This window comes from Aulonocara sp. 'chitande type north' Nkhata Bay, linkage group LG19 (genome assembly GCF_057382095.1).
Source record: "Aulonocara sp. 'chitande type north' Nkhata Bay isolate Kocher_YH1m ecotype deep benthic linkage group LG19, A_spYH_male_GT1.1, whole genome shotgun sequence".
Classification (NCBI taxonomy): domain Eukaryota; kingdom Metazoa; phylum Chordata; class Actinopteri; order Cichliformes; family Cichlidae; genus Aulonocara; species Aulonocara sp. 'chitande type north' Nkhata Bay.
The window spans coordinates 13,815,213-13,841,832 of NC_141362.1; the positions used below are offsets into that span (position 1 = coordinate 13,815,213).

At 40.7% G+C, this 26,620-nt stretch overlaps 1 protein-coding gene across 4 annotated transcripts in view; it reads left to right on the top strand.

Annotated features, from left to right (window-relative positions):
- Window positions 1-23,114, top strand: part of syt14a (synaptotagmin XIVa) — a 52,342-nt gene extending 29,228 nt beyond the window's left edge. For 2 of the 4 annotated variants that reach the window (XM_086274058.1, XM_086274059.1), the window contains 6 exons: window positions 1,156-1,383; window positions 10,731-11,002; window positions 11,087-11,536; window positions 12,987-13,176; window positions 13,686-13,742; window positions 18,896-23,114. In XM_086274058.1, coding sequence (XP_086130184.1) covers window positions 1,156-1,383; window positions 10,731-11,002; window positions 11,087-11,536; window positions 12,987-13,176; window positions 13,686-13,742; window positions 18,896-19,209 — 1,511 coding nt within the window. In that variant the 3' untranslated portion in view covers window positions 19,210-23,114. Of the gene's footprint in view, window positions 1-685; window positions 817-1,155; window positions 1,384-10,730; window positions 11,003-11,086; window positions 11,537-12,986; window positions 13,177-13,685; window positions 13,743-18,895 lie in introns of those variants that run through there. The other 2 variants (XM_086274061.1, XM_086274060.1) reach the window with 2 other exon arrangements.
- Window positions 23,115-26,620: the final 3,506 nt, after the last annotated feature.

Consider the following 26,620-nt stretch of genomic DNA (forward strand, 5'->3'; position numbering starts at 1 on the left):
CATGTAGTGCTTACAAAACCTATTAGACCATCACCCAGTGTGAGGTTTAATCCTCAGATGTTCTAAATTAACAGTATTGGTGATTCTCAAAATCAATTTTATGTTTTTGTAATGGTTACTCCACCAGTGTGTGCAAGCTCTTTAATCATATTCTTTCATGCTAAAATATAAGTATTGTTGTTATCCAAACATTTTCAATTTTACTCTTTTAGAAACAGCAGAAAAACAAAGTAATGCACATTATTAGTTTTTGATTAAGATGCCAGATTTTCCATCATTTATTTGCTTTCTTGAACAGAAAAATTACTTTTGGTGGTTGTCCGCTCAGATTTGGGTGTTAAAACAAGAATTCACTTTGTTTTTTACCTGATAAATATCATTTTTATTTTAAACAGCTTTTTAAATAACTTGTGTTTTCTTGCTTTTATGACAGGCGGTCTAATAAATGTACCAAACACTCGACCTGATGAGCTTATAGACTTAATCTCTTGTTTAAAGCCTTATTAAATACAGTGCAATGTTCATTTTGCAAATTATGAACTTCATCGACCTTCATTCAGCTACATTCAAATCCTTCACGATGTCCTTCAACCTTTTGAGCCTGTCATCATCCACTTTTGTCATCTTCTGTGGGGTTTTTTCAGCTCTTCCAGTGAATGCTTCCTTTTATTTTTAAAAAAAATGTACTAGTTTGTTGATTTGGTCACTTCTAAAGGTTCTTTGTTTTTGTTTTGTTTTTTCAATTGAATGATTAACGGCCTCCCTCACTTGATTGGACATCTCTTTGGGTCTCATATTGAGAGCTCCAGGAGACAGGTAGTTCCAGATCTTTTATCAACATAATTTTTATTTCTATAACGAGGTAACGGGCCTCACATGGCCATAAAACAGTCAGTCAGTAGTCAAGTTACTTTTAAGCCCCTCAAAATGTGTGACTGTGTATAAAACTTCCTCAGATAAAGCCAGCAAATTCCTAAAAATACCTCTAATTAATGCTAAAAGTCTTCAGTTCAATCACACCACGATTGTTTTTGTTTTAATTTAATATACACTGTGTGTGTCGAATCATGTCTGAAACAGTTTTTGTGATTATATAAGACAGTGTGGAGGGAAATGATTGTGGAACTGACTGTATTGTCCTCTATCCCCAAACAGATAAGGTCTACTCCGACGCTGACTTGCAGGCTTCATCGTCAGACAGCGAGGATGAACTGATGGGTCAGTATCAGGAAGCGGTCAGCCGCTCCCAGGGCCTCAGAGGAGGAGCCAAGGTGTCCTCTAATGCCAAGCACACTGGAGGATTCAGCTGGGAGAGCCGGCAGAAGTACAGCCCGCTTACTGCTGATTATGATGGCTACAGCAGTGAAGCCTCAGCTGATGATGGTGGGTCCTCCCACATTTGACCGTCTTGTATGTTTTCCGTGTATCCACAGATTTGACACAGTGAGAAGTTCAGATATTTAATTCATATCACCTCAGGGAGTTTTAGTTAAATGCTCACAGTCCTCTGCAGCTCTGTACCAACAAACACAAGAACACCATATGTGTAACACACACACTTACACACACTGTCAGTTAATCTAGAGAGGTGATCAAAGCGAGGCTGCCGTTCAGCACACTCTCCGTGGGAGGGTTGTGAAACAGTCAACTGTCTGTACAATGTGCACAGCCGCAGCCTCGCACTCTTCCTTCTTTTTTTATAACACGTCTATGTTTCCCTTCTGCCCGACTCGCCATCGCTGCGATTGTTCTTCACCCTTGTCGAGGTGGGTTCAGTCACAGAAGAGCGCTGGCACTGACCTCCTTGGATTAGTTTGTTATTCATCTGACACGTTATTGGCCAAGAAGCATATCGTGTTGATTTAACGCTATACAAAAAGCCACTCTTGACTTTCTCCTCAGTAAATGTTTACCCAACTTTATGCTTAAAAAATAGCTTTGCATGGCATAAATGACAAGACTGGCTCTGCCTAAAATGAAGAGACTGTGCATGTCAACACTTACAATGGATGTTTTTTAAGCTCGTGGCTTCCTGAGGTGCTTCTTTCACCTCTATATCCAGCCTGCCATCTAACCCTGTAAGAACCATCCTACACTATGCCCCTAAATGTGAAACTAGCCCTTTAGGGAAAGCAAATAAGCAAATGTATCTGTTGCATAGAGAAGAAAACTGTTACAAGGAATGTCAAATTCATCTAAAAGTCCCCGATTGACCTGTTTTTCCATCCTGCAGAAATATATCGGCAGTGCTGTTGTTGCCTGTTTTCGTCACACCCAGACAGGAATGCTTGTGTCTGACAGTATTTTTCAAAGACAAAAACAATCTAGTCTATGCCAGGGTCCTTGATTGGTGAATCACGTCTGAACCAGTTTTTGTGTTATATAAGACAGTGGGTTCAAGTGCCGGGTGTCTGGCACAGTCTATTTAAAGCCGCGTTTGAATGCGTAGCTGGGAGAGAAGTAGTACATGGCGTGCTTCTGACTCCATTAGCAGAGAGGCAACGGGCTGCACAAGGTTGTTGTTGAAGAAAAGCAGAGCGTCTCCTGATATCCACTAGATGGTCTCTGTTATCTTCAGATGATGCTTTGAATTTTTAGGTCACTATAGAAAATAATCCCACATGGGGAAATGAGTGCTATTCAGTAATATTATACTCCAGGATTTTCAGGTAACTCTTACTAGCAAAACTTTAGAATGAATTTATGTTTAATCTGCCTTCATTTAGAGACACGAAGGAGCCAACTAGAGAATATTGTCCCAAAGGTAATCATTGAAATCTGAATTTTGTTTCTGGTGCCTCAAATGTAAGCTTACTTTGAAAATACTGCACTACATGCACTACATGTACTCACTGGCCACATACACCTTGCTAATACTGCGCCTTAACTCTTCATAGTTCAAATTCAAAGATGCGCTGAAAACATTCCTCTAAGATTGACACGATAGCATCACACAGTTGCTGCACATGTGTTGACTTCACATCCATGATCTCTTGTTCCACCACATCCAAGTGCTGCTCTATTTGATTGAGGTCTGGTGACTGTGGAGGCCATTAGAGTACAGTGAACTCACTGTCATGTTCAAGAAGCCAAGTTTGAGATGGTTTCAGCTTTGTGACGTGACCTGTTATCAGAAAATGATTACATTGTGCTCATAAAGGAGTGACAATAATCAGGGAGGCTGTAGACTCAAACAATGCTCAGTTGGTTCTAAGGAGCCCAAAGTGTCAGGACAATGTCCGCCACTCTCCAGTTTGCCTCCCAGCCATTCTCTACCTGCTCAGCCATGTCTACGCCCACCTGGACAAACTGACGTGCACTGTGGGAATCATGTTTTTTGAACTTCTCCAGTGCTTTCAGGCCAGCTCTACTGGTGATAAATTGACAGTGATGCAGGTGGATGCCTCCCTAGTGACCTGGATAGTTTGCTAAGTGACTGGCAGACCACAGTATGTGCGCCTGCAGCACTGTGTGTCGGACAGTAAGTGTAGTAAGCGATACGGGATCCCTGCGGGGCACTGTCCCCTCTCCCTCATCTTCCCCTTTTACACCATGGACTTTAACTCCTGCATTGAGGCCTGACACCTTCAAAAGTTTTCTGATAACTCAGCCACAGTGGGCTGTATCAGGCTGTGGTGGGTAACTTTGTTATGTGATGCAGGCAAAAGCATCTGCAGCTTAACTTGGGCAAACTGTATGTGGATGAGAACACCGCTGGCTCCTGTTTGCATTTATGGGGTCTGGGTGGAGACAGTGGAAGATTACAGGTGTCTTGGTGTTCACAATGACAGTAAAATAAACTTCATTAAAAACACAGAAGTGCTCTCCAAAAACTTATCAACTTCTGAGACGACTGAGGTCGTTTAATATCTCCCCGATGATGCTCACAGTGTTGTATGAGCCTGTGGTGGCCTGTGCCATCATCTGTACTGTGGTGTGCTGAGGCAGCAGGTACCAGCAGACTCAATAAACTTACCCACAAGGTCAGTCATGCTGTGGGTGTGGAGCTTTTAGCGTCTTTGTTTTACTTATTTTTTAGTAGAGAAAGTTTACATCCATCCATCTTCTTCCGCTTTATCCGGGGCCGGGTCACACCAAGCCGTTCCCAGGCCAGCCGAGAGATATAATTTCTCCAGCGTGTCCTGGGTCTGCCCTGAGGCCTCCTCCCGGTGGGACATGCCCGGAACACCTCACCCAGGAGGCGCCCAGGAGGCATCCTTGTCAGATGCCCGAACCACCTCAACTGGCTCCTTTCGATGTGGAGGAGCAGCGGCTCTACTCTGAGCCCCTCCCGGATAGCTGAACTTCTCACCCTATCTCTAAGGGAGAGGCCAGCCACCCTTCGGAGGAAGCTCATTTCCGCCGCTTGTATTCGCGATCTCGTTCTTTCGGTCACTACCCACAGCTCGTGGCCATAGGTGGGGGTAGGAATGTAGATTGACCGGTAAACTGAGAGCTTCGCTTTTACGCTCAGCTCTCTCTTCACCACAACGGACCGGTGCAGCATTTACATTTTCTTTCATATTTATAATTTTTAATTGTGTGTCGATAATAAAAACAATTTCCCTGCTGGATTGATAGTGTTTTGACACACACACACACACACACACAGACAATCGGATGCTTAGTTTGCTCAGTTCATGATGTCATTGTGACCATGTCTAGATCAGTGCAAACAGTAGCTGCCATGTGATTGGCCAATATTTGTATTAACGAGCAGTTCGACATGTGTACCTAATAAAGTGGCTGGTGAGTATATATTGACTGAGCTGTTTACTTTGGTTTGAAGTCATGTTTGTTTTCTTGCACAAATCCATCACTGACTACTTGCCTGTTGCAGGAACGTCACGTAGTGAGTGTTCTTTGTGCGTGAGAGAGAAGCAGGGATTTGAGTCACAAGAGCCTGCCAGCAATAATTTGAAATTTACTCGGTTTATTTATGACAACATGTTAGCTACGCAAGGTCTTGTTTTGATTTTTTTCCTCATGATTCTAATACCCTTAAAGGTTTCAAGGATTATCCAGATAACTGGCAGATGATGTATTTCTTGGCTGCCAAGAAAACAAATTCAAGGAAAAGCAGTTGTTTGTGTGCCTTCTGTAAAGTTTTTGGTTCATCAGATCATAATCAGCTTACTTATAGTTGCTCGACTATAACCAAAGAGGAGGTAAAAACTCTGTCCGTCCGTGGCTGCACTTCGGTTGAAAGTACTGGAGGATCATTATTTTCCTCCCTGTGGTAAGGCTTTGATGGCTGTGGTCTGCAATATGGAAAGTTTCATTAGATAAATAGGTGAATCGTTTCCATGATTTTCCACGAGCGCTAAAGGACACGCATTTCATTATTTTTTCAAGCAAACAGCCATAAAAGCTTCCTCTCCACACCCACAGCTACCGCTGTTGTGTTTGTCTGAGTATGAAGAGCTTCATCCTCAGGACATATGTATAAAACATGAGGAGGATTGTGCCAGAGCTGCAGAATCAGAGTTTGGGTGCCCCGGTGGCTTCACTCAGACTCCAAAAATAGGAAGTAAGCAGAAAGCAGAAAAATGATCTAAGGTTTCCCTTCTCTGAAGTAAGCCCCTGCTCTAATGGCCACTTTGAGAACCGTGTTGCACAGCATGTACCAGTGCTTTTTGATGGTTTTCTCACTCATGTGGATAGTAGGATTTCAGCTTATGGTCAATGGACCCTCCAAATCATTTGCTGTATATGATTATGAGTAGGTCCATAAATAAACTGTGTTGTCACTGTATCCATATTTTTATTTTGTCTTGTCACCTGTACTTTGCTCTTGGCAATAATTATAATAATTAGTGAAAAAAAACAAACAGTTATTATAAAAATAATAATGATTAGATTTAAAGATTAAATGTAAACTGTTCTGTTATGTAAAAAAAACTCTTCTTTTTTTCTTTTGTTATTATTTTCTTTTAAGAGAAATATGGTAGACACTCACATTTCTGTTAATTTACCTGTTGCTATGGTTTCAGTTCAATTTTAATTATATATCACCAAATCACACTTTATTTTGTAAGGTAAAACACTCTAATGACACAGAGAAAACTCAAAGATCAAACAACCCCCGATGACTTGGTGACAGTGGGAAAGAAAAACTCACTTTTTACAGGAAAGAAACCTTCGGCAGAACCAGGCTCAGAAACAGCAGCCATCTGCTACAGGAGGTTGGGGATGAGGTTTCATTGATTGTGGCTTTATTTCATGCACTTTACTCAGAGCTGATTGGCCTACCTCTGACCAGAAAGCTCAATTAATTAATCCAGAGTTCATGATTTGATTCAGTTTGAATGAAAGTGGTTTTAAAAATCCAACATAAACCTTGGAAAGAAGCAAATTAGTTTTTCACATAGAACAAAATTCACTTGTGAATGAGGGTGCAGCGATGACTGGTGCCATGTTGGAAGTCGGCCACATTTTTAAAGACCTTGTTTACTTCTGAATGGTTACCCAACCAGCTCAATAAGAGCAAAAAAACATTTTCTGAAGCATTAACTAACAAAAGTGAGAGAATGTTTCTCAGCCAAATTTTGTTCATCTCGCACTCAAACCTGCACATTTAGCACTTTTCTCACATGAAAATCGGTGAGGTGTAAGTGAGATCACGATAGCTTTATTCATATGCTGCAACTCAGAAGCAAAAGGAAGCCATTTTTAGTATCCACACCTCTGAGCACATGTTTTACAAAGAATATTGTAGACAGAGAATAAATGGGGATTGAAACTGGGAGGAGGGCATTCAGTCGTCATAGTCTATACTCTGCACAATTTTTAAGGGATTATTTCTTGAGTGAAATGTAGTTCCAGCAAGTAGTTCCAGTCCTGTACATTGTCTTCAGGATTAAGATTTAGTTTCTACCACCATGCTAAGCCAGAAAAATAGATCCCGGCTGTGTTTCAGATTCTTTAATGAATAAATTAATTATTTTTTTCAAATATAGCTTTCACACAAGAACTGGAATACATTGCAGCTGGGTTCAGTCCACTGTTCCACAGAGCCACATCTTCAAGCATATTTTATATGTTTTTAAGGATCTATAAAGTTGGGGGTAAAAAGGTGATAGGTTTGTAGCTTGAACCTATTCGCTGGAACGTTGAAGACAATATAATTACACCGCAAGCAAGACACGAAGTAGGCAAAGTTCTTCATGTTTCTCGTGCACGGGAGAGAACCGGACAAACGCCGTTCCTTCGCTTGACCCCAGTTGCTCTCGTCCGCTCCCCCGTAATACTGCTCTTTTATTGAGGTTACATGAATATGCATAGGTTCATTAACATACGCCGTCTACATACAAACAAAGAGTACCTTGCCTGTGTGTGTGTGTGTGTGTGTGTGTGTGTGTGTGTGTGTGTGGGGGTCAGAGTGTGACCCCATAAATGACTTCCCTAAACCTGCTGGTCTGGAAGTCCAACAGTTCATCTAAACAAAAGGCACTTAGCCTAAAACAGATATAGCCACGTTTATCCTACCATAAAACAATAAAACAAGGTACGACCTCTTCCCATGTTCCCAGGATGTAGGTGCGCAATGCACACCAAGCCTTTGCAGCCTGCTAAAGATCACACATCCTATCACTACACAATTGATTATACACCTCTAAGCATATATGGTTAAATATTTCTAAGCATAAATGACAATCAACAATACAAAACCTAACAAAAGGTCTACAATAGGGTGTGCAACTGTTAATGTAACTCGAGTCATGCACTCATACTGGGTGTCCTTGTTTTGTCCTTCCATCGAGTGTTTTAGAATCAGAGACTTTAGTCTGTATGAGGTCTTTTATTTTGAAAATTGACTGAATTTTCCATTCGGTTCCTGATGTCTCTGACTTCCTGTCTCCTCATCTGCCCTGTGCAGCTTTAAACAGCTTCCAGTTAAATAAATAAATGAATGAATGAGTAGATTATCCACTATTTTAAGAGATACGGAGCAGACGGTCACTTCTGGGGCACGTCTGGAACTGAAAGCATTGTCTCAAGTTGGTGAGGTCAGTGCTGGAATGTGGTGCAGCTCTTCTCAGTGTGTTTCTGGGAAAAAACTAATGATAAAGTAGTAGCTTGTTTGCATTTACACCATGCAGAAAGTGGCTTTAACACTGACACAACTGGTTTCTCACAGGGAGAATAAATATCAGTTTTATGTATTTATTGGTAATATAGTAAATCTATCTGCTTCTTTCACCTGCTTTGTTTGAATTGGGGTGATGGCACTTCTGTTTTCTTTACACTTAGCCTTCTACATTATCCGACGCTGATATTTTTGCTTAACTCCTTTTAAAACTTTTAGAAAGGTATCAGGAGGTCAGGTGTGTTTCCTCCTGTTTACAGTTGGGAAAAGGACAACCGAATGCAGCATCTCTCATTTTTTCATCTGAGATATTTTTACCTGCTTCTCACAGGCGAGATTCACAAACTGTTTTCCCACTTGAAGAGGTACAAGAAGGCAAAACAAGGCGAACGCCAGCAGAGAAGGGATGAAAGGGTGGGTGAGACGAGGGGAAGAATGGTAACCGTCCCAATTAGCGGGCTGGAGAAAAGAGTAGTGCTTTTACACGGCAGCTTCTATCAAATCAACCGCCCCCGGCTCAGCGGGAAAAAGCTGCTCAAAATGGATTTGCTCCTTTTATCAAGCCCTCCATGACACTTAGTTAAGACTCCTTTGCCTCTATCCTGCCACTGATATGTGCCACTTTGAGCTGGTGTCTCACCGACATTATTAAGAGTGAAAGTTTCAGGAACTTGGGAGAAAGCTGGAACATTGTGTTGGAGAGGATTACGTCATGACAGTGTTGGCTTTTTCCAAAAGTTAGAGGAAAGAAGAGATCGTTCTTTTCAAGTTATGTTCTTCTTCATCTTTTGTTTTCTTTTCTCTCTCTCTCTGCCCCCTTATTTTTTTCTGCAACAGGCTGGGTTTAAAGCATTCATTCCTCACCAGCGTCCCTCTGGGAGTATTAGCATTGGCTGCTCAGTTATTGTGAATCCAAATTGGACAAAGGAGTCAGGTTTGAGAATGCAGCTGACAACACTATTCAGGCTTCTTTGTAAGTGCCACAGAAATGTTCAGCACAGCCTCACTCTTTGCCTTCCAGGCAACTGAATCATTTAGAAAGGTGAGAGGCATAAAATGTGTGGCAGATTAAGAAGTATTCAGTTCAGTCCTTTTAATGGTGTGTATCTGATGTTTTATTTAGACTGTGCATTCAAAAGATTCCTCTCGCAGAGCTATTATACTCATGAGGGCAGCTGCATCAGATCTGTTTGTGAGGCTGAAAAAGAAGTCTGAAAATTTTTAAACAAAATCATAATAATGACAAATTTACAGATCGAAATAATACTGATAGAGTTAGAATTGAAGATTAAACATTAAGACTCACCTGGTATTGTTACAATTAATTTATTATCTGTTAATCTTTAATAAGATGTACAAAGATGTCACGTGTAAATCTAAGTACACCACGTGACTCAGTAGTTTGTTGTCCCACCTTTAACTGAAGTCGTTGTTTTCTCTCACAACACTGTGGAGAAAGTTTAACCCACTCTTCTTCAGTTCATTGTCGTTTGCTTTCCTTCCACAGCATTTTAATTGAGCTGAGGTCTGGACTGTGACTGGGCCATTGCAACACCTTGATTTCTTTCTTTTTCAGCCATTCTTAAAAAGAAACACATCAAGGTGATTTGCTGCTGTGCCTGGGATCCTGGGGTCCTCGTGCTGTCGAATGACCCAGTTTGGGCCAAGCTTTAGCTGTCAGACAGACGGCCTCACATTTGACTCTAGAATACTTTGTTTCATGGTCAACTCAGTGACTGCAAATTGCCCAGCTCCCATGGCTGCAAGACAAGCCCAAATCATCACGCCTCCACCTTGGTGCTGACAGTTGGTGTTTAATTTTCTCCAAATGTGATGCTGTACAGTGTGGCCAATCACCTCTCATCTGTCCGAAGGGCATTTCTCGAGAGGTCTTGTGGTTTCTTCAGATGAAACTTTGCAAACATAATCCATCGTGCAATGCCAAGATCTGTGTCTTTTTTAAGTCTGTAGGATTGATTTTGAATACATGCTGTAGTTGGTGTTCCACTACCATATGTACTAAATGGGCTACATACCCAACCTGTTGTAAAAATTTAAATACTTTAGGTCCTTGAAGTTACTTAAACTCTGTTAAAGTTTTACATTTCTCTCATTGTTTACAAATAAATAATAAGATCAAAACCTTCAAAATTGAAAATAATTGCCTGTGTTTCTGTAGCTTTGCACAGTGTTCTTTGTTTTCGGTGCCACAGAGCTCCATTTATTTATTTACTCTGCTGTAATGCTCACATTCGCCAAATCAGAGGCTGAAAATAGTCTTTAAGAAATGCACGATTTTCCTCCAGTTTGAAAACCATTCAACCCCCGTCTGTTACGTTTTTGCTTAAAAAAGAAAAAAAGAATAGATATGTGTTTACCCTGTTTTATGGATGTAGTGCTTTTAATTGGATTGACAAGCTGGGTATGTTGGAAGGCATTAAGACCGTTTTGGTCTTTTGATGCTATGATGTTTGTTGATGATGATGAGAATACAGAATATCACCACCTGCTGCTACAGTGAAGCACTGATGAAGCTGTAAATGTGTGCAACCAAATTACTTTCTTTAATGGTTCCTATTAAACGATGTGTTATGATGTGTCTGTATTTTGTTATTTTATCTATTTATATCCTCCCAACCAGTCAACTGCATCCAGAGGATGAGACGGACGCCGCCACTGGATGAGCTTCAGCCACCGCCCTATCAGGATGAGAATGGCTCTCCGAGGATGTCCTGCACGCTGTCAGATCTGGGTGATGCCAAGTGTGATCTGTCCCACACCAGCGGTAGCCCCCACCTCTCTTTTGGCAAGTGTCCCAGTGAGGGCAGCGACGGCCCCGAGACTGAGAGTTACCTCAACAAGGGCTATGAGGAGGACGTGCCCAGTGACAGTACAGCTGTCCTCAGCCCAGAGGTAAATACCAGTCATGCAATATCAGAGTGATACTTTAGATTGAGGTGTTATTTTGAACACTGAACATTTCATTGGTTTCCGTAGGATATGTCAGCCCGTGGATCAGCAGCCCAGCTACCGAAAGGTTATGAACCAGATCCTGTTGCAAAATACGGGACCCTCGACATCGTGTTTGACTACAACTCAGAGGAGCAGCAGCTGTCTGTAACCATCATGGCAGTAACCGACCTTCCCAGCTACAAGCGCACCGGTAACATCTCCTGGCAGGTTCATCTGGTGCTTCTGCCCACCAAGAAACAGAGGGCGAAGACGGGGATCCAGAGAGGCCCGTGCCCCATCTTCACGGAGACCTTCCGCTTCAGCCATGTGGAGTCAGAGATGATCAGCAATTATGCTATCAGATTTCGCCTTTACAGCATGCGACGAATGAAGAAGGAGAAGGTGCTCGGGGAAAAGGTGTTCTACCTCACCAAGCTCAACCTTCAGGGCAAAATGTCGGTGCCGGTCACATTAGACCCATGCTGTGCACTCCCGGTAAGATGATCAAAGCAGGTGTTGGCTTTCAAGCTGCCACTCATCACCTCACTAATTACTTCTCTTTGTTGATTGATCTTTCATCCAACTGGATAACATTTTCAGAGTGAGATCACATTTTGCAGATCATTCTTACTGAACTGCCTGTTTTGTTTGCTTGTTGGCTTTTAATGCTTCTCAGGAGTAGATGGTAGTGCGACACTGCCTCCATTTCATCTTAGGGAATAAACAATAATCAGTTTACTTATTTTTTTCCTTTCGCTCACTTTATTTCAAAGGCTACAAAGAAGAAAGGCAGCCTTAAAAGGCACCTATTTATCCTGCATTGAATCTGTCAGATATTAGTTTTCTTTCCCTTTAGTAACAATATTTTTTATTTATGTAGATATCCAGGTGCTGAATTAACCCAATACAGCAACATTCAGTGCTTAATTCACTGAACATAAGATAACTAAAAATGTAAAGAGTATTTTTAGCCTATCCAAAAACACAAGTCCTTAAGTATAAAGAAAAGATGTGCATTACGTAACCTTCAAATGTTAGCTTGCCCAGCCTAATACAGGCTCCTTTTTTAGCGGGTTAGCTATCTGTTTGGAGATATCATATTAAAATCTTCCCTGAATCTGATTTATTTTCCTCACGGTTCTTCTCCATGGCCAGCTTCTGGCCTAGTCCAGCATCCTCACTCTCTGATGACTTTAAGAGCTCAGTCAACAGTTTGAGGTAATAATGAATCAAATGCAAATTTTATTTTGTAAATGTTACTATTATTAGTGTTCAAAAGTAGGATTATCCTGGTTAAGCCGTTATCCACTGAGTGTGATTTCAGTAACAGATCATTAATCCCACTCTGGCTACCACCATATTTTATATCCAAGTTATAGTGGCTAGCATTATTTAGCGTGTACTATACGACACTATTTTGCCTAAACCAACACTCTGTGATAGTAAATACATCATGTATGTAGTGTATTAAAAGAAGTCAAAGCCAGAACCTCGTAGATTTGAAACCGGAAAACTGGATACATTGTAACTGCATGACGGTGATTTGCAAAATCAAATAGGCATTAAGGTATTCGGCAGCTTTGCCTTTATTCAGGAATATAACCAGAATACAACTGTGTTGGATTACAGATGAGTTGCGCTCATTGGCACAGACAGACTGAGATTGATTGAAACATGCTAGCAATCTGTCTGTGTTTATAAAGTAGATGGCAGTTATTTGCGTACCTCACCCGTCTGTCTGAGAGTGATTACTTGACGTGATCGATGAATGCGAAAAATTCAGTACAATGACCAAGTAAGGAGTTTGACGTCCTGCTGGGACAGAGCAGTAAAGGGAGGGTGTAGTGAACTGCTGTTTGAATTGTAATTCATTTGTGTTTTGGAAAATCCTTAACAATTAAAAACTGATATTAAGAATGTTCTGAATGTTTGCCAACTCTTTCAGGGTGGCGAATCCCAGGTCAGCCTCTCAGATATGACATGCAGTGAAAGCGCCTCGTCATTCCAGTCAGTCAGTCAGGCTTCCACACCGGAGATCCTCGTGGGCCTGGTTTACAACGCCACAACAGGACGTCTCTCTGTGGAAGTCATCAAAGGCATCCACTTCAAAAACCTGGCTGCTAACAAACCACCCAGTAAGTACCCTAAAACGTTTTGTTGTCCAGTTCGAGAAAGAGCAGGAAAACACTTTTAATGTTTCAAATGCTAGAGCGGAAGAGGACAAGTTGAGCCTGTGCATAGGAGTTTGTATCTCCTGTAAACATCTGTAGTCATAGTCTATATATTTTACATACTATGCGCTTCCTTACGTTCAGTCAGAGAGGGACTATGCACAGCGTATAACTTCTCCGAATCAGAGATAGTGTACTCTATCTCGGCCACCACCTGCTTTTCAGTTTTCCTCTGGTTTCCCTCATTTCCCGGTCAGCCTCCTCAGTCAGCTTCCAGGGATCTGAGCAGCAAGTTCAAACAAAAACTGCCTCTTGTTGAACTTTGTGCAAATGTTGTTGTTGTTGGCCTTCTGACCCTGTTTCTCTTTCCTTGCATCTTCTGTTATGTCTGCACCTGAAACTCTCTCACCCTACTACCTTTTTGACATCTTGGTCCGCTGTTTTTCTTACTGCTGTCCAACCCTTGTTGTCAGATGGACTGTTCTGTTGTCTAAAACACTTGATAGGTGGACAGGTTTATATTATCAGAGGTGAGTTTCTGTTCTTCCCTGTAAAGTGTCATCAGTGTTAATTTCACATCCTTTTTTTTTTTTTTAAATACATCTTCATGGATGCAAATAGATGTAAGTAAATGGAATGACTGTTGATTGGAGACACACTAATTTAACTGGCTTCTATCATTAATATATATCTAATTTGATGCTGTAGTATGTTGGATTGACTCAATGTCGCCTCATCCCCCAGTCGGTTGCATCAGATGGCTGCCGCTTCCTGAGCTTGGTTTTCCTCATGTCTTCCTCATAAAAGGGAGTTCTTCGCTCCCACCGTTGCCAAGTGCTTACTCTTACTGGATTACATGATAATTGTGATTAACTTTGTCTCTCTGTAATTTATAGGTTTTACATTATGAAACAATTGTTGCTATAAAAATGTAAATTACATATAACAGCAACTGTTTATGCAATATTGGGAGCCCAAGCTCTTTGCACCCATCCCAAATAAGTTGAAAAAATGTAACTAAATTCTCACTTGGAAGCAGTTTTGATAAGATAAGCTTTTCCCATAAAACCTGAAATATGACTTTCTTTAAATTCATGTAAACTTTGGACCATAGGACTCTTATTGCATTTTAACTCTCATCCATGAAGATGCTCGGCTGTTGTACTGTAAGTCTTCTTGCTGTATTTCTGAATGCGTATCACATCACGCATGCATCTGAGATACCCCCTCCTGCCTCCTTTGCCCGTTTCTTGTGTTGCCTGGAAGTCCTTCGTGTTTTCACTCAGCCTTTTTCATGCTATGTCAGTCTAGTTTTCTTGGTGTCTGATAGCCAGCAAGAAGGAGATGTTGTCATTGAGTGCTGGCCTAATTCGAACAGTACGCTTTGCACATTTTACATTTTTCGGCTTTGCTTCCAGCATATGAAACATAAACAGGACTTCTGTAATACAGTTGCATAAATATTCATCTAAAAGCCACACTGTACTGTCCTTCCATTAATTGCCATGTTCCATGTATTCGTGAATGTCTCTAACTAATAACTAGCTGTCAGATTTTGATATTGTTTGTACATTCTTGAATAGCATATCCACATACTTTCTAGTCTTCAAATTGTACTTGGAAAATAGTCGCATCTGGCAACACTGAAAAAAACCTTTGTGCAAAATCCTCACGAAGGCCTTGATTGACTTTGTGCGTCCTTACAAAGTGGAAAGAGCACGGTGAAAGATGCGGAGCAATTTCAAAGCTTCTTTTCTGCCATTTCAAAACAGTACCGAGCCGACGAGTCAAGTTAATCATCAGCCGCAGCCCCTCTCATTCAGCAACAATGCCAAAGAGCCATGCATCACCGCTACTGACCACTTAAGACATCCACAGCTCTACAGAGCCCATTCAGCACCAGTCAAAAAAGAAATCAAGGCTATTTTTTTCACTCTGCTTTTATGTCAAAGAGAGCAACTGAATGTGTGATTGAAGGCGGTGAGCTAGGCGTTGGAAGGCAGCTGGCACTCGACAGCATGAAACCCTCAGCAATTCATTCCTTATACCCCTCTTAGACTGGAACATAATACACAGCATTATTACAGAGTATGGCTGTAGACGAGGGGCAAAACACTCTCAAAGATCCATTGTGATTGCCAGTCTTGCCTCGCTTACTTTCCGCTGGATTTATGGCTTCAGTTTGTGCCATGATTTCTGCATTGAAATGAGGAGTGAATAAGGAAAGCGTGAATGCTGAAATCACTTGATAATGGCAGTGTTTTTCCTTTTTGCTTTTTCCTCTTCTGGGCTAAATGAATGAGCTTTATCGGGATTTTGTTTTTTGGAATGTGATCAGCGGGGTAATAAAAGGTGGAAAATGTCGCAAACTGCGAGTATCAGCGGTACAAGTCGTGCTTCTAAGCTCAGAATTCTTAGATACTTTAATCCCGACTCGATATATTATGTTCTGTCTTTGATTGCTAGGGTCTTGAGCTAAATATGTTTTTTCATATCTCATCTGAAAGCTTCATATAATAACATATTAGAATTATGCACCAGCAGTCGTACTAGCAGCAAGTGCTTTTTCTGTTCTGTTTCACATTAAAAGCCCCTATATGCATGAAAACCTGGCAACATGCTTGCATTAGTTGCATAACGCAACTATTAAAATAAATACTAACAAATGAAACTATCATTTTTATTCATCAGATTATTAAAAATTAGATTATTTAAAGAGTTTCTAGTGCAGCGGCAGAGGGCAGTAGGGTTTTTTGCAGATCATTTGGTTGTGCAAGCTTCCTTGAGCAATGAGAACTGGCGCCTGCAAATTTAAGGCCACAGTTCTCAGCCAGACAAGGGTGGACTGCCCACTCCAGGTTGGAAATGAATTGCTGCCCCACTTGGAGGAGTTAGAGGACGTCGGGGTCTTGATAACAAGTTGCGCCTCAAGTGGACGCGTTCAATTGCCTCTGGGTCTTGATAAGGAGCTGGAGAGGAGTGGAACAGGAGGCTAGCAGGATTGATGCATCAATGCAGACGATGTGCCACTCTGGTGAAGAGTGAGCCGAGTGTGAAGGTGAAGCGGCCAATTTACAAGCTAAATTTCAATGAAGCTGTGTAAAATAAAGTGCAATAATTTGCAAGTCTCATAAACTCTTATTTTATTCACAACAAAACTTAGAGAGAATTCACTATTTTAAGGAAAATATTGGCACATTTTATACTTGATGGCAGCAACACGCACTAAAAAAAGTTGGGACAAGATCAAGTTTACTACTGTGTTATTTTAACACCAGTCTGTAAACATGTGGGAACCCATGACACCAGTTGCTGGGCTTCTGGGAGAGGAAGGTTGTCCCATCCGCGTCCGATCTGTTGTTATGGATGCAGAACTCTCTTTAAAAAGATGCGATCAGATTTGTAGGCAGCCAAGTCCGTAGGGACTAATACACCCCATAGCATCAAGCATGCAGGCTTTTGAACAGCGCTGATAACAATCTGGATGTTCCTTCTTCCCTGTAGTCAGAATGCTGCAGCTTCCAGAGCCTTAACCTGCATTTGTGGATGGCACAGTGAACTGTGTTCACAGACAGTGATTTGTGGAAGTGTTCCTAAGCCCATGCACTGATTTCCATTAAGCAATCATGCCTTTTTCAAGGGCATCCAATACTGATTTTTGGTCGTGTCCCTCGCACACAAAGGTTTCTCCAAATTCTTTCATTTGATATTTGGTACTATAGATTATAACATGTTGACAGTTTTGAATTTTGCGTATTCTGAAATTCTTCCACAGTTTGCAGACAGTCTGGTGAACCTCTGCCTGTATTTACCTCTGAGAAACTCTGCTTCTCTAAGATGCTCTTTTTATGCTACTGACTGTTGCGAATGAACTTATTTGCAAAATGATCTTCCAGCTGTTTCTTTGTAATATCACTTACTTTTCCAAACGTTTTCGAGACATGTTGCTGCCAAAACAATTCAAAATGAGTCAAAAAGTAAAATGTTTTAATTTAAATATATGACCTGTTTTTCTCTGTTTTATTGTGGATGAAATATGGGATTATGAGAAAAGCAAATTCTGAATGTATTTGCATTTTACACAGTGACACAACTTTTTTTGAGTTTGGAGTTGTACCAGTCCCTCCTACCTTCACAGCCAAACACTGTGAGCAGTGCCCGAAAGAATACGTTTGCAGAAAAAAGCGGTGAAATGAAGTTCCTCCCATGAGTGTTTGGGCTCGCCAGGGGAGTAGCTCAGCCATTCAGAAGGAGCTCAAAGTGGAACCACAACTCCTACAGACTGAGAGACCCAGCTGAGGTACTTCTGGCATTTGAATAGAATACCTCCCAGTGAAGTGTTTCACCATTCTGGGTCTGCCCTGGACACACTGGAGTTGGGAATTTATGGAAAAACAATACTAAACACATTTTAAAAAATTATTTTCTACAGATATATAATTAACAACAACGTCAGTTCAAGCTTTTCTGAACAAGTTTCTGGCATGATGAAAGAAAAACGCGTGTGCCCATACACAGAAAAGAGTCTGCTTGAGAGAAATAGACCTTAACGGGAAAACTGAAGAAGACCTCTTTGCATAGTGAAAGAAAAATAAATCCAGTGTGAATCTGGGTTACAGTAAGTGTCTATTGCCAAAGTCATAAGGGCAAATGCATGACACCCAAAAAATCTAAATAAAATCTATATTTTTCTTTATTTCCCTCTGAACATGATACAGGTATTGGTCATATTAACACTTTAATGCTGGCAAGAAATGTTTTTAAATGGAAGCAGTAATCACATTTTTAGACATGCATGAAACAAATGGAGTTTCCATGAACTGAGCAGTGGCGTTCAATTCATAAATCATGAAAAACACTCAGTGCAACAACTTAACCTTCTTATTTTTCCCGGTTCTTTTCTGTTACGCAGTTCCTCCATAGATTTTATTCAAGGCTTTTTCGAATGTCTTGTATTTCCCTTATGTTTCTGACACCTCTCACCCAGATTCTCATTTAGTGTCAGCAGACCTGTATATCCTGCACAATATGTGAGTCACATTTTGGACAAAGCATGTCTTGAGACTGCCTCGGGCTCTAAAGTTTTAGCATAAGTCATTATGTCAAATAATAGCAGCTCTTCATGGTAATTTGTGATGAACCACGTAACCAGAATTAATTAATTTTGGCTACATGGTTCGTTTCAGAAGGAGCTCCTAATCCTTTCAAACACAAGCAAACGTATGACTAACTTTCTCCAGTCAGTTTTCATCTTCAGCATTATCCCCCATTTCAGATTAGACATCAGTAGTCGCATAGCAACAAGACTGAAGTAACGCTCCCTGCGCTCACAGCTGTGCTTTGTGTTTGATCAGGAGAAAAAACGCATCCTATGTGGTCATGCTCTTATATATCATCCGGTGTGACATTATTACAGAAGTGAATGCTTTGTGGAGAAAATGTGTCATTCTTTGCTGCAGAGGAAACAGCTGCAGCAGGTCGTCATGGCTGATTACTAAGAGGAAAGGTGAAGAAACATAAGGATTTTGCACAAAGGGTCTATTATTTAAGTCTGGTGCCTGAATTATTTTCTTTCCTTTTTTTTACTACTACAAAGCTATTGTAGAATCTCACGGTTTAAAAAATATATATAAAGATGTATCATTTCCCTTGTAACTCTCTCCTCCACCTGCTTCCTCTCTAGATACATATGTTAAGCTGACCTTACTTAACTCCATGGGCCATGAGATGTCCAAGTGTAAGACCTCCATCTGTCGAGGTCAGCCCAACCCAACCTACAAAGAGACGTTTGTCTTCCAGGTAGCTCTTTTCCAGCTCTCGGACGTCACGCTCATCCTATCCGTCTACAACAAGCGCAGCATGAAGCGCAAGGAGATGATTGGTTGGATTTCGCTGGGCCTCAACAGCTCTGGAGAGGAGGAGCTCACCCACTGGACTCAGATGAAAGAGTCTAAAGGACAGCAGGTTTGCCGCTGGCACAGCTTGCTGGAATCTTAATGGCACAGCAAGATGGCGCGCGGGCATAGCTACACGGCGCCGCCGCCATCTTTGTCTCAGATGGGCAGGAAATGGAAATGTTCAACTGGGAAGCGGGAGTGCGATGCCGTCCAATGAACCAGCGTCAGTGGTGATGAAGAGACGGGAACACAACCACATCTGCACTCAGTTTCTCAGCTCGGCATGGCATAAGCGATTTCATGGCTCTGTTTGGCTAAACAGTCATGAATTAGTTTTATGATGAGACATGCTATTTTCCATATACTGCCATGTAATGACCTTTAAATTTTTGTAGATGGCATCTTTTTGTCTGCTGAGCCGGTTTAGCTGGGGCTAAAGATCATTGAGCAAATTACACCTGGTAGCCATATGTACCCACACCTCCAGCCGCATAAATACAAGTAGGAGTTTCTAAAGAAGGTTTTAATTTTTGTAATTATATTTTTTTAACAAATATTTTCCAGACCACCTCTTAGCAGATCCTTATCTTAAAATTTAGCTAGAGACAACTTCTTACCTGGAAATGTCAAACGAGGCTGGACATTACCATTGTGTCATCCCCATCGACTTCAAAAGCACAAGAAGTTTGGCAGATTTTAAAATGGCAGTTCTACAATGGTGTAAAATAGGGACTGTAAAATAATTAAAAAGGAAAAAAGCTTCCCACCTGAAGGTTCCTGTACTTCTTTAAAATACTACAAGCAATCTGAAGTGCTTCAGTCAAAGGCAGCTGGACTCCTTTTAGGTTTTTGAAGACATCGTCACCTCTCACCTGAAAGGGTTATTTGCACCTAAAGAAGAAGAGACTGTGAAATACAAATGTTCAGATTTTGGATTCACGCCTCCACTCACGTAAGCATAACTCATGATCTTAGGTGGCGCACTAGACAGCATTCCGAATCAGTCTTTAGAACTGAAAACAATCTTCTGAATGAAAAGTAAAACCTCTTCAGGAACCTAAAGCGAGTGCAGCTGCCTTCAGTTCAAACACTTTAGATTACCATTAGACGACTGAGAACCCATTCAGTCATAAATAGTAAAAAGGGACTCATGGGGGAGGTCAAACTAGTCACCATGGAACTTCCATAAAATCCTAGTTCATACATTGGGAATGAGGTTCATGTACCTCAAAGTGCAAGCCTTGGCTTGTTTAGGATATAACAAAGAGTGACAATCCAAACAGCAACAGCAAAACATTTAACTCAGTCAGAATGCATTAATGGTAAATCAAAAAAGATAAAGCAATTAGAAGAGATAAGGAGCCATGGATAAGGACCTGTAAACAAAGAAGCGAAAGGCCGGTCTAACAGCAAACAGGAACTTCCAAAGCTAAAAGAAGAAAAGAGACACCAGTGTGTAAGCGCAAAAACCATTTGAGGTTGGTTCCAAACGTGAGTCAGTCCCCATAGACTCCCACTTTAAAATCCCCAATGTAAAGCATTAAAATCATTAAAATGTTTATAGTCTGTTTATGGTCCATCAGCTAAGCCCATTCTCTACTAATTGGAGTCACTGAACTGGATCTCTCCACTGTGTTTATGCTGTTTGTAGCACCTCTAATAGAATTGTCTAACACATAAAAGAGCTTGCTGTGTGGTACAAACCATCCAAGAAATCTCTCACTCCACCCTTTTGTCTACATATCATTAATTCTGGGTCCAAAAACCTAGTATAGCAAAAATACTGAGTCCAAACCAATGAACGCCTTTATGGTGTCCATCTTTTACATAGTCCATAGAACTTCTCCAGATGTCTGATGTGTGAGTCGGAGGTGTGGATACACAGAGCTACCATTACTGGTCATGCTAACTGCACTGACTCTTTCTCTTTGGACCAAAAAATGACATTTAACCTCCTACAGTTCACCTTCCCTCTGTCTTCAGGCTTTAGAAGATCTGGACTGTGACCGGAGACTTTGCACTGGCAGGTCTTTTTATCAGACGTGACCAGCTGATTGGTAACGATCATGTCTTAAATCAGAAATTATATTTTAGTGGATGTTTAGAACAGAGAAGGGAGCACTAGAGGAAGAGGACTTTTCATTTTCTTATTTTGTTTGTTCACCTTTTTTCTGACTGCAGCTTTAATCACTATCACATCATTTTAGAAACATGCATGCCACATGCTCCGTCCAGGGTACCCATAAATGGGACAATTATAAAGTGAATATAGGGACTTTTTCAATTTTAAATGTCCTTTACCAAAGTTTATTTCATCACGCTGCATTGTAACCTGTGCAGTTTCATTCAGGGTGGTGGGAGGTTATAAGGCAGTCATAAGAAAAACAAAGTCAATTCTAAGGTTTTTATGTATCAGGAAAAAATGTTAAAAATAATCTAGGACTTAGCTGGTCTTAAAAGTACATCGTCAGATGAACAGTTTTTAGTACGCCCCTCTGTTACCGACCACATTTATTTTGTCCTGATGAGTAAAACCTTAGAATTGATACTTTCGTTTTCATGGCTGTAGATTGAGTGAGAATTATTACACTTTAATGAATTCCTCTCTGCCGACACTACTGAGTTACAAGCATAGCTTCTCAAGCATCTCAAGCTTAAGTAGAATAAATAAATGTGAAGAATAATAGAAGGTGTCAGACACGCCCTGACATCACTGCCAGGGTTTGTGTCGAGATGACATTCAATAGTGATCATGGAGAAGAAATGAGTGTTTCAGATTGTCGAATATTTATAGAAAACACCAGTTGGAGGACACATTGACTGACTGGGATATGCTATATGTAGGTTAGTTAGATGGTTTTGTGAACATGACTTTTCATTCGAAGGTTACACGCAATGTCACGATTCTTTAAAGAAATTTCCGACACCTTTTTGAATATAAACGGCTCATTAAATCACAGCTAACAGGTGAGACTAAATCCTACTTGTTACCTTTTTCTAACCTGCTCTGGTGCTATAAGAGAGCTGTGGGTGTCCACACAGAAGCCCTTGCCTTATGGTTTTTAGTCAGTTCATCAACTTCTTAAAGAGTTCAAAACACAGACACACCCTGAGAGCACACAGACCTGCATCCACACTTACAGAAAGCACACGCAGTGCAGCACCACTCAGCCTCGCTGGAGGGAATTCAAACTTTTGAGGCGATTTCATTACGGCAGCGAGCACCGACAACCCTGCAGACTGTCTACGGGCTTTTTAGCTGCAGCCGCTTTATCTTTGCGTTTCATATACAGATAAAAAAAAAATATATATACTCTTTACTGTGCCTGTGGTTGTGGTGAAAGGTAGCTTTGTGCAGTGTTTACCAAGTGTGTGTGTGCGTGTGTGTGTGTTGACTGGAGAAGGTACAGTAAAGGGGGCGTGGGAGGGGGCTGTGATGTAGGTAGAGTTGTTGCATTTTCTTGTTGGGTGTAACCGTTTCTGATTTCAATTACTGGTTATTAGAAGAAAACAAGCCAAGTCCTGATTGTCTGACATATGCTTTATATTAGTAACTGTTTTATCTATTTTTGTATCAGCAGCCGGGAGAAGAAAATGTGTCAAGCCAGTTATTAGTGAATCAAATATTAACCGACTCCGTGAGCAATACTGTTTGAATTGCTACTCTTTATGATTCAGTTTGTTTACGTGGGGGAAGCAACACACGTCTTATAGCTCAGGTCTTATTTACGTTCCCTTTTCTAAAACCAGAGAGGGGTGTGATGGAGACCGGCTGAGTTTATCTCAAAGCAATCTGTCAAGACTTCTCAGCTTTGATGCTTTCTAACAGCTTGAAACAGAAGCACAGCCTTTACAGCACAACAGTGAAACACACAATGCGAAAGACCAAAGCTCATTTGGAAGTGTAGAGATGCACCTGTAATCTGAATCCAAAAGGTTTTTATTTTATGGGATCAGCCTGGAGCCTTTGAGTGAATTTGTATAGTGTGATATTTGATTACCTGTGGGGGGGAGAAAAGGGGGGGGGGGGGGTGGAATTCAACAGAAGACGTGCAGGGATATATTAAAGTGGGATCACAGGCCCCATAGTTAATAATATTACAATATTATTATCAGTAAAGTAACAGATGAAAAATATTAACACTGCTGGGAAAAAAATCCTCTTCTCTGAAAATATAATTATGCTGGAGAGAATTAGTACCTGAAAACCAACTGGAAATGTTATCCGTAACACTTGATCCATGATTCATGTTCCCTCCAAATACGGAAGCAAAAGAAGGCCAAAACATTTGACTTCTAGATACTGTTACGTTTATAGATTTGAAAAAATGAAAATGCTTTCACGTTGTAATACTTCAGAAATGTTGTTAAAGTGTTTTTAGAGTTTGCAAAAACCAGAAAGCAATACTATCACAAAAGGAACAACATCATACAATCTGGACTGCCTTTAGCTCTGATGACAGCATTCGACGTGGGATCATTTTGATAAATTTATCCAGCATTTTTTTCCATCTAGAACTGCATTCATTTCTCACTATTATCTTGTTTGACAATGGGAGAGGCAGAAATCCCAAATATTCTCAGTGGCCTTAAGATCTGGACTCTGGCCATGGTCGTCTTTGAATATGCCCGTGACATCAGGGGAGAAAAACATCCATTGATGGAAAAACCTGGTCATTCACTATGTTAAAGCTGTGAGTATATCAGCATATATATGTACCAGTATATTCAGGAAGTCAGCTAACCTCATTTTTTTTAAACGTACAATTTGCTGAACCTAAGGCTTGCCCAGCAGGTACGAGGCATGATGGGCGCATGACTTCATCACCCCTCGTTAGTTAGCCATAAGTCTAGAGCAAGGTAAATCTGGACCACATGACCTTTTACCATTGCCCCAGAGTCCAGTCCTTATGATCCCAGCAACGTGCAGCCCATTTTTCTGATTAGCCACACAGATAAGTGGTTTTCTTAAGACTACACAGCTGTGTAGTTCTCTTAATTTCATATCTATGATGACTGTGGTCGAATCTGATTTCACCAAGTTTTTAAGTGATTGTGATCATGATCAGTCAAGTTTTTTTTTCTTTCCAGATTTCAATAATGTGTTGTACATTTCTTAACCCGGCTTTAGTACTTTCAGCTTCTCCAAAGTTGTTTTCCTTGCTTGTTGGAGGGCAATAATTTGACTCCTCTGCAATAGAGCAGTGCATTTTGGGGGGGTTTTTAGGAAAGAGAATCTACTAATTTCATCAACTGAAACAAACATTTTTGTCCTCAAGCAGCTGCTCAAGGACCCGAGGGCCAACTACTTCATCTGCTGCCAGCATGTGAGACCATGAAGTGCTTTAGAAACAAGTGAAAATACTTGAAAGTCATTTTAAAATGCAGAATTTAAAGTTTTAGGTTAGTTCAGGGTCATTTGAAGAAGTTAAGATGTACAACAGCAAACTTTTGACATATGAATTTTCTGTTTAATGTGGTCTGTTTACAAAAACAGAAGTAAAATTTCCAATCAGGAAATTAAAAACAGATCTCTGTACATTTAAATTCAGTGCAGTGTACACATTTAAACTCTGCTGGTCTTCTTTTGCTTCCGTACCAAACGACAGAAACCTGTTTAACATCCCTTTGACGAGCTCTGAATGTGTTAATCTTTCACAGGCTGTGTTCCACTAATTACGTGTTCAGACTTGTACGTTTGCTGCATCGTTTCTTACGCTTTCGTTTAATTTACAAGATTTTAAGAATTTTCTGGTTTTTAAGGCTGGTTTTAATTTGTGATTTTATTTTATTTTTTAGAAACTACCTATGCCACAGAGGCATCGGTGCCTTACTGTTTTTCACTCAGCAACCTTGTGTTACAGTGTCTTAACGTACCTGTAAATGTATTTTTCTCCTGTACTTTGGACTGACTTTGATTTGTAAACTGTCTTATTAATTGACTTCTGATAGAGAATTTCTATGTGATAATATTGTTTAAAAAAGAAAAAAAAAACAAAGAAACATCATCATGTAAGAGGTTTTTTTTTTTATTGAATTGTGTGTTGCATTTGAATCAATGTCCTAAAATTTGCCTTAAATTGCATTTCCACAAAATAACCAACAGGTGGAGCAACCATTGCATCCTGTTTCTTTTTTTTTCTTTTTTTGTCAATGTTTGAACTTCACTTACTTTATAAACTTTTAACTCTCCTCCGTTAAATGTAAACCACCGAAATTTGCATGAATTCAAAATAAGCGTGGCGGTGTTGTTTCTCGAAATCAGACTGCCTGCAGCTCATGCGGAGAGGGGCTCACTTGTACAGTGGCATCTTTTGATGAACGTTTCTGCCCCACAGGCAAAGATATCATAGCTACACCCGAGTGTACATCTAAATACCTCTCTGTTGCAGAAATCCTAAAAATGGCACAGAAATGGAACGTTAAAAAAACCAAACACATCTTTAGGTGGATATCTGTTACTCTACACCTAAATATGTTTGCACTTGTTGTACAAGAGTGTAATTAATTCCAGCTTCATTTTTATTGCACAGACAGACAACTTTAAAGCTGTCAGCCCTCTCCCCCCTCTTGTCGGGGACTTTGCTGTGGTGAAGTGACACCTCTGCTTTGTGTGATCCTGACACCCAGCAGTAGTTTGAGCTAAATATGAAAAGAAGGTAAAGAGAGAGAAAACAAGATCAGAGATACAAGGTTTTCACAATTAACTGTGTTCCCCGACACGTTCCACAGCTGAACGCAGAACAAAGCGCTCTCAGGGAGAAACACTGGAAAATAAGATTCAGTGGCTGCTGTGGAATCAAAGGGGAAATGCATAACAGATGAGAGGGGTTTGCTCCCTCCCCTCTCTTTGTCGGTCACATCCCTGCAGAGCAGATCTTCCAACACACAACCTGTCTGAAAAAAAAACCTGTTAGAATCCTTCAGGTGCTGTCGGAAATTATATTATTACAGCCAGAGTGCACGTGGACGTTTGAGAAAGTAAATGAAGTCAATGGTGTAGCCAATAAAAACAATAAGCAACTGCCAGGATGGCTGAGCAATAAGTAGTCCTGCAAAACAAACAAAAGAGGCATTAATTTACTGACATTAGTTAAACTTAACTGAAGCTGAAGGAGATTTTAGTAAGTAGAAGAGAAAGTAGTTCTTCAGGCAGATATAAACGAAAGCATCCAAACTTACAAAAAGGCACGCACACTGCTGCAGCACTTGGCTTCATTAACTATAATCCAAACACTGAGGTGATTTCATTTCTCCAGCGAGCAACAACAGCCCTACAGAGTGTCTGCAGAATACCAACATTTGATGGCTCCAGTCAAAAGCCGAAGTACACGCTTTTTAGAGACCAGGGGATTATGTAAAGTGGTTAATAAAGAAAATATTAAGTAGATTAAGCAATACCCATCTGCAACTTGGATTCAAATTATTCTCAACTACTGATTAACAGGCACAAACAACCACGCCACGTTCAAACTCACTTAAATTACCTTTCTTCCTCATTCTGATGGTGG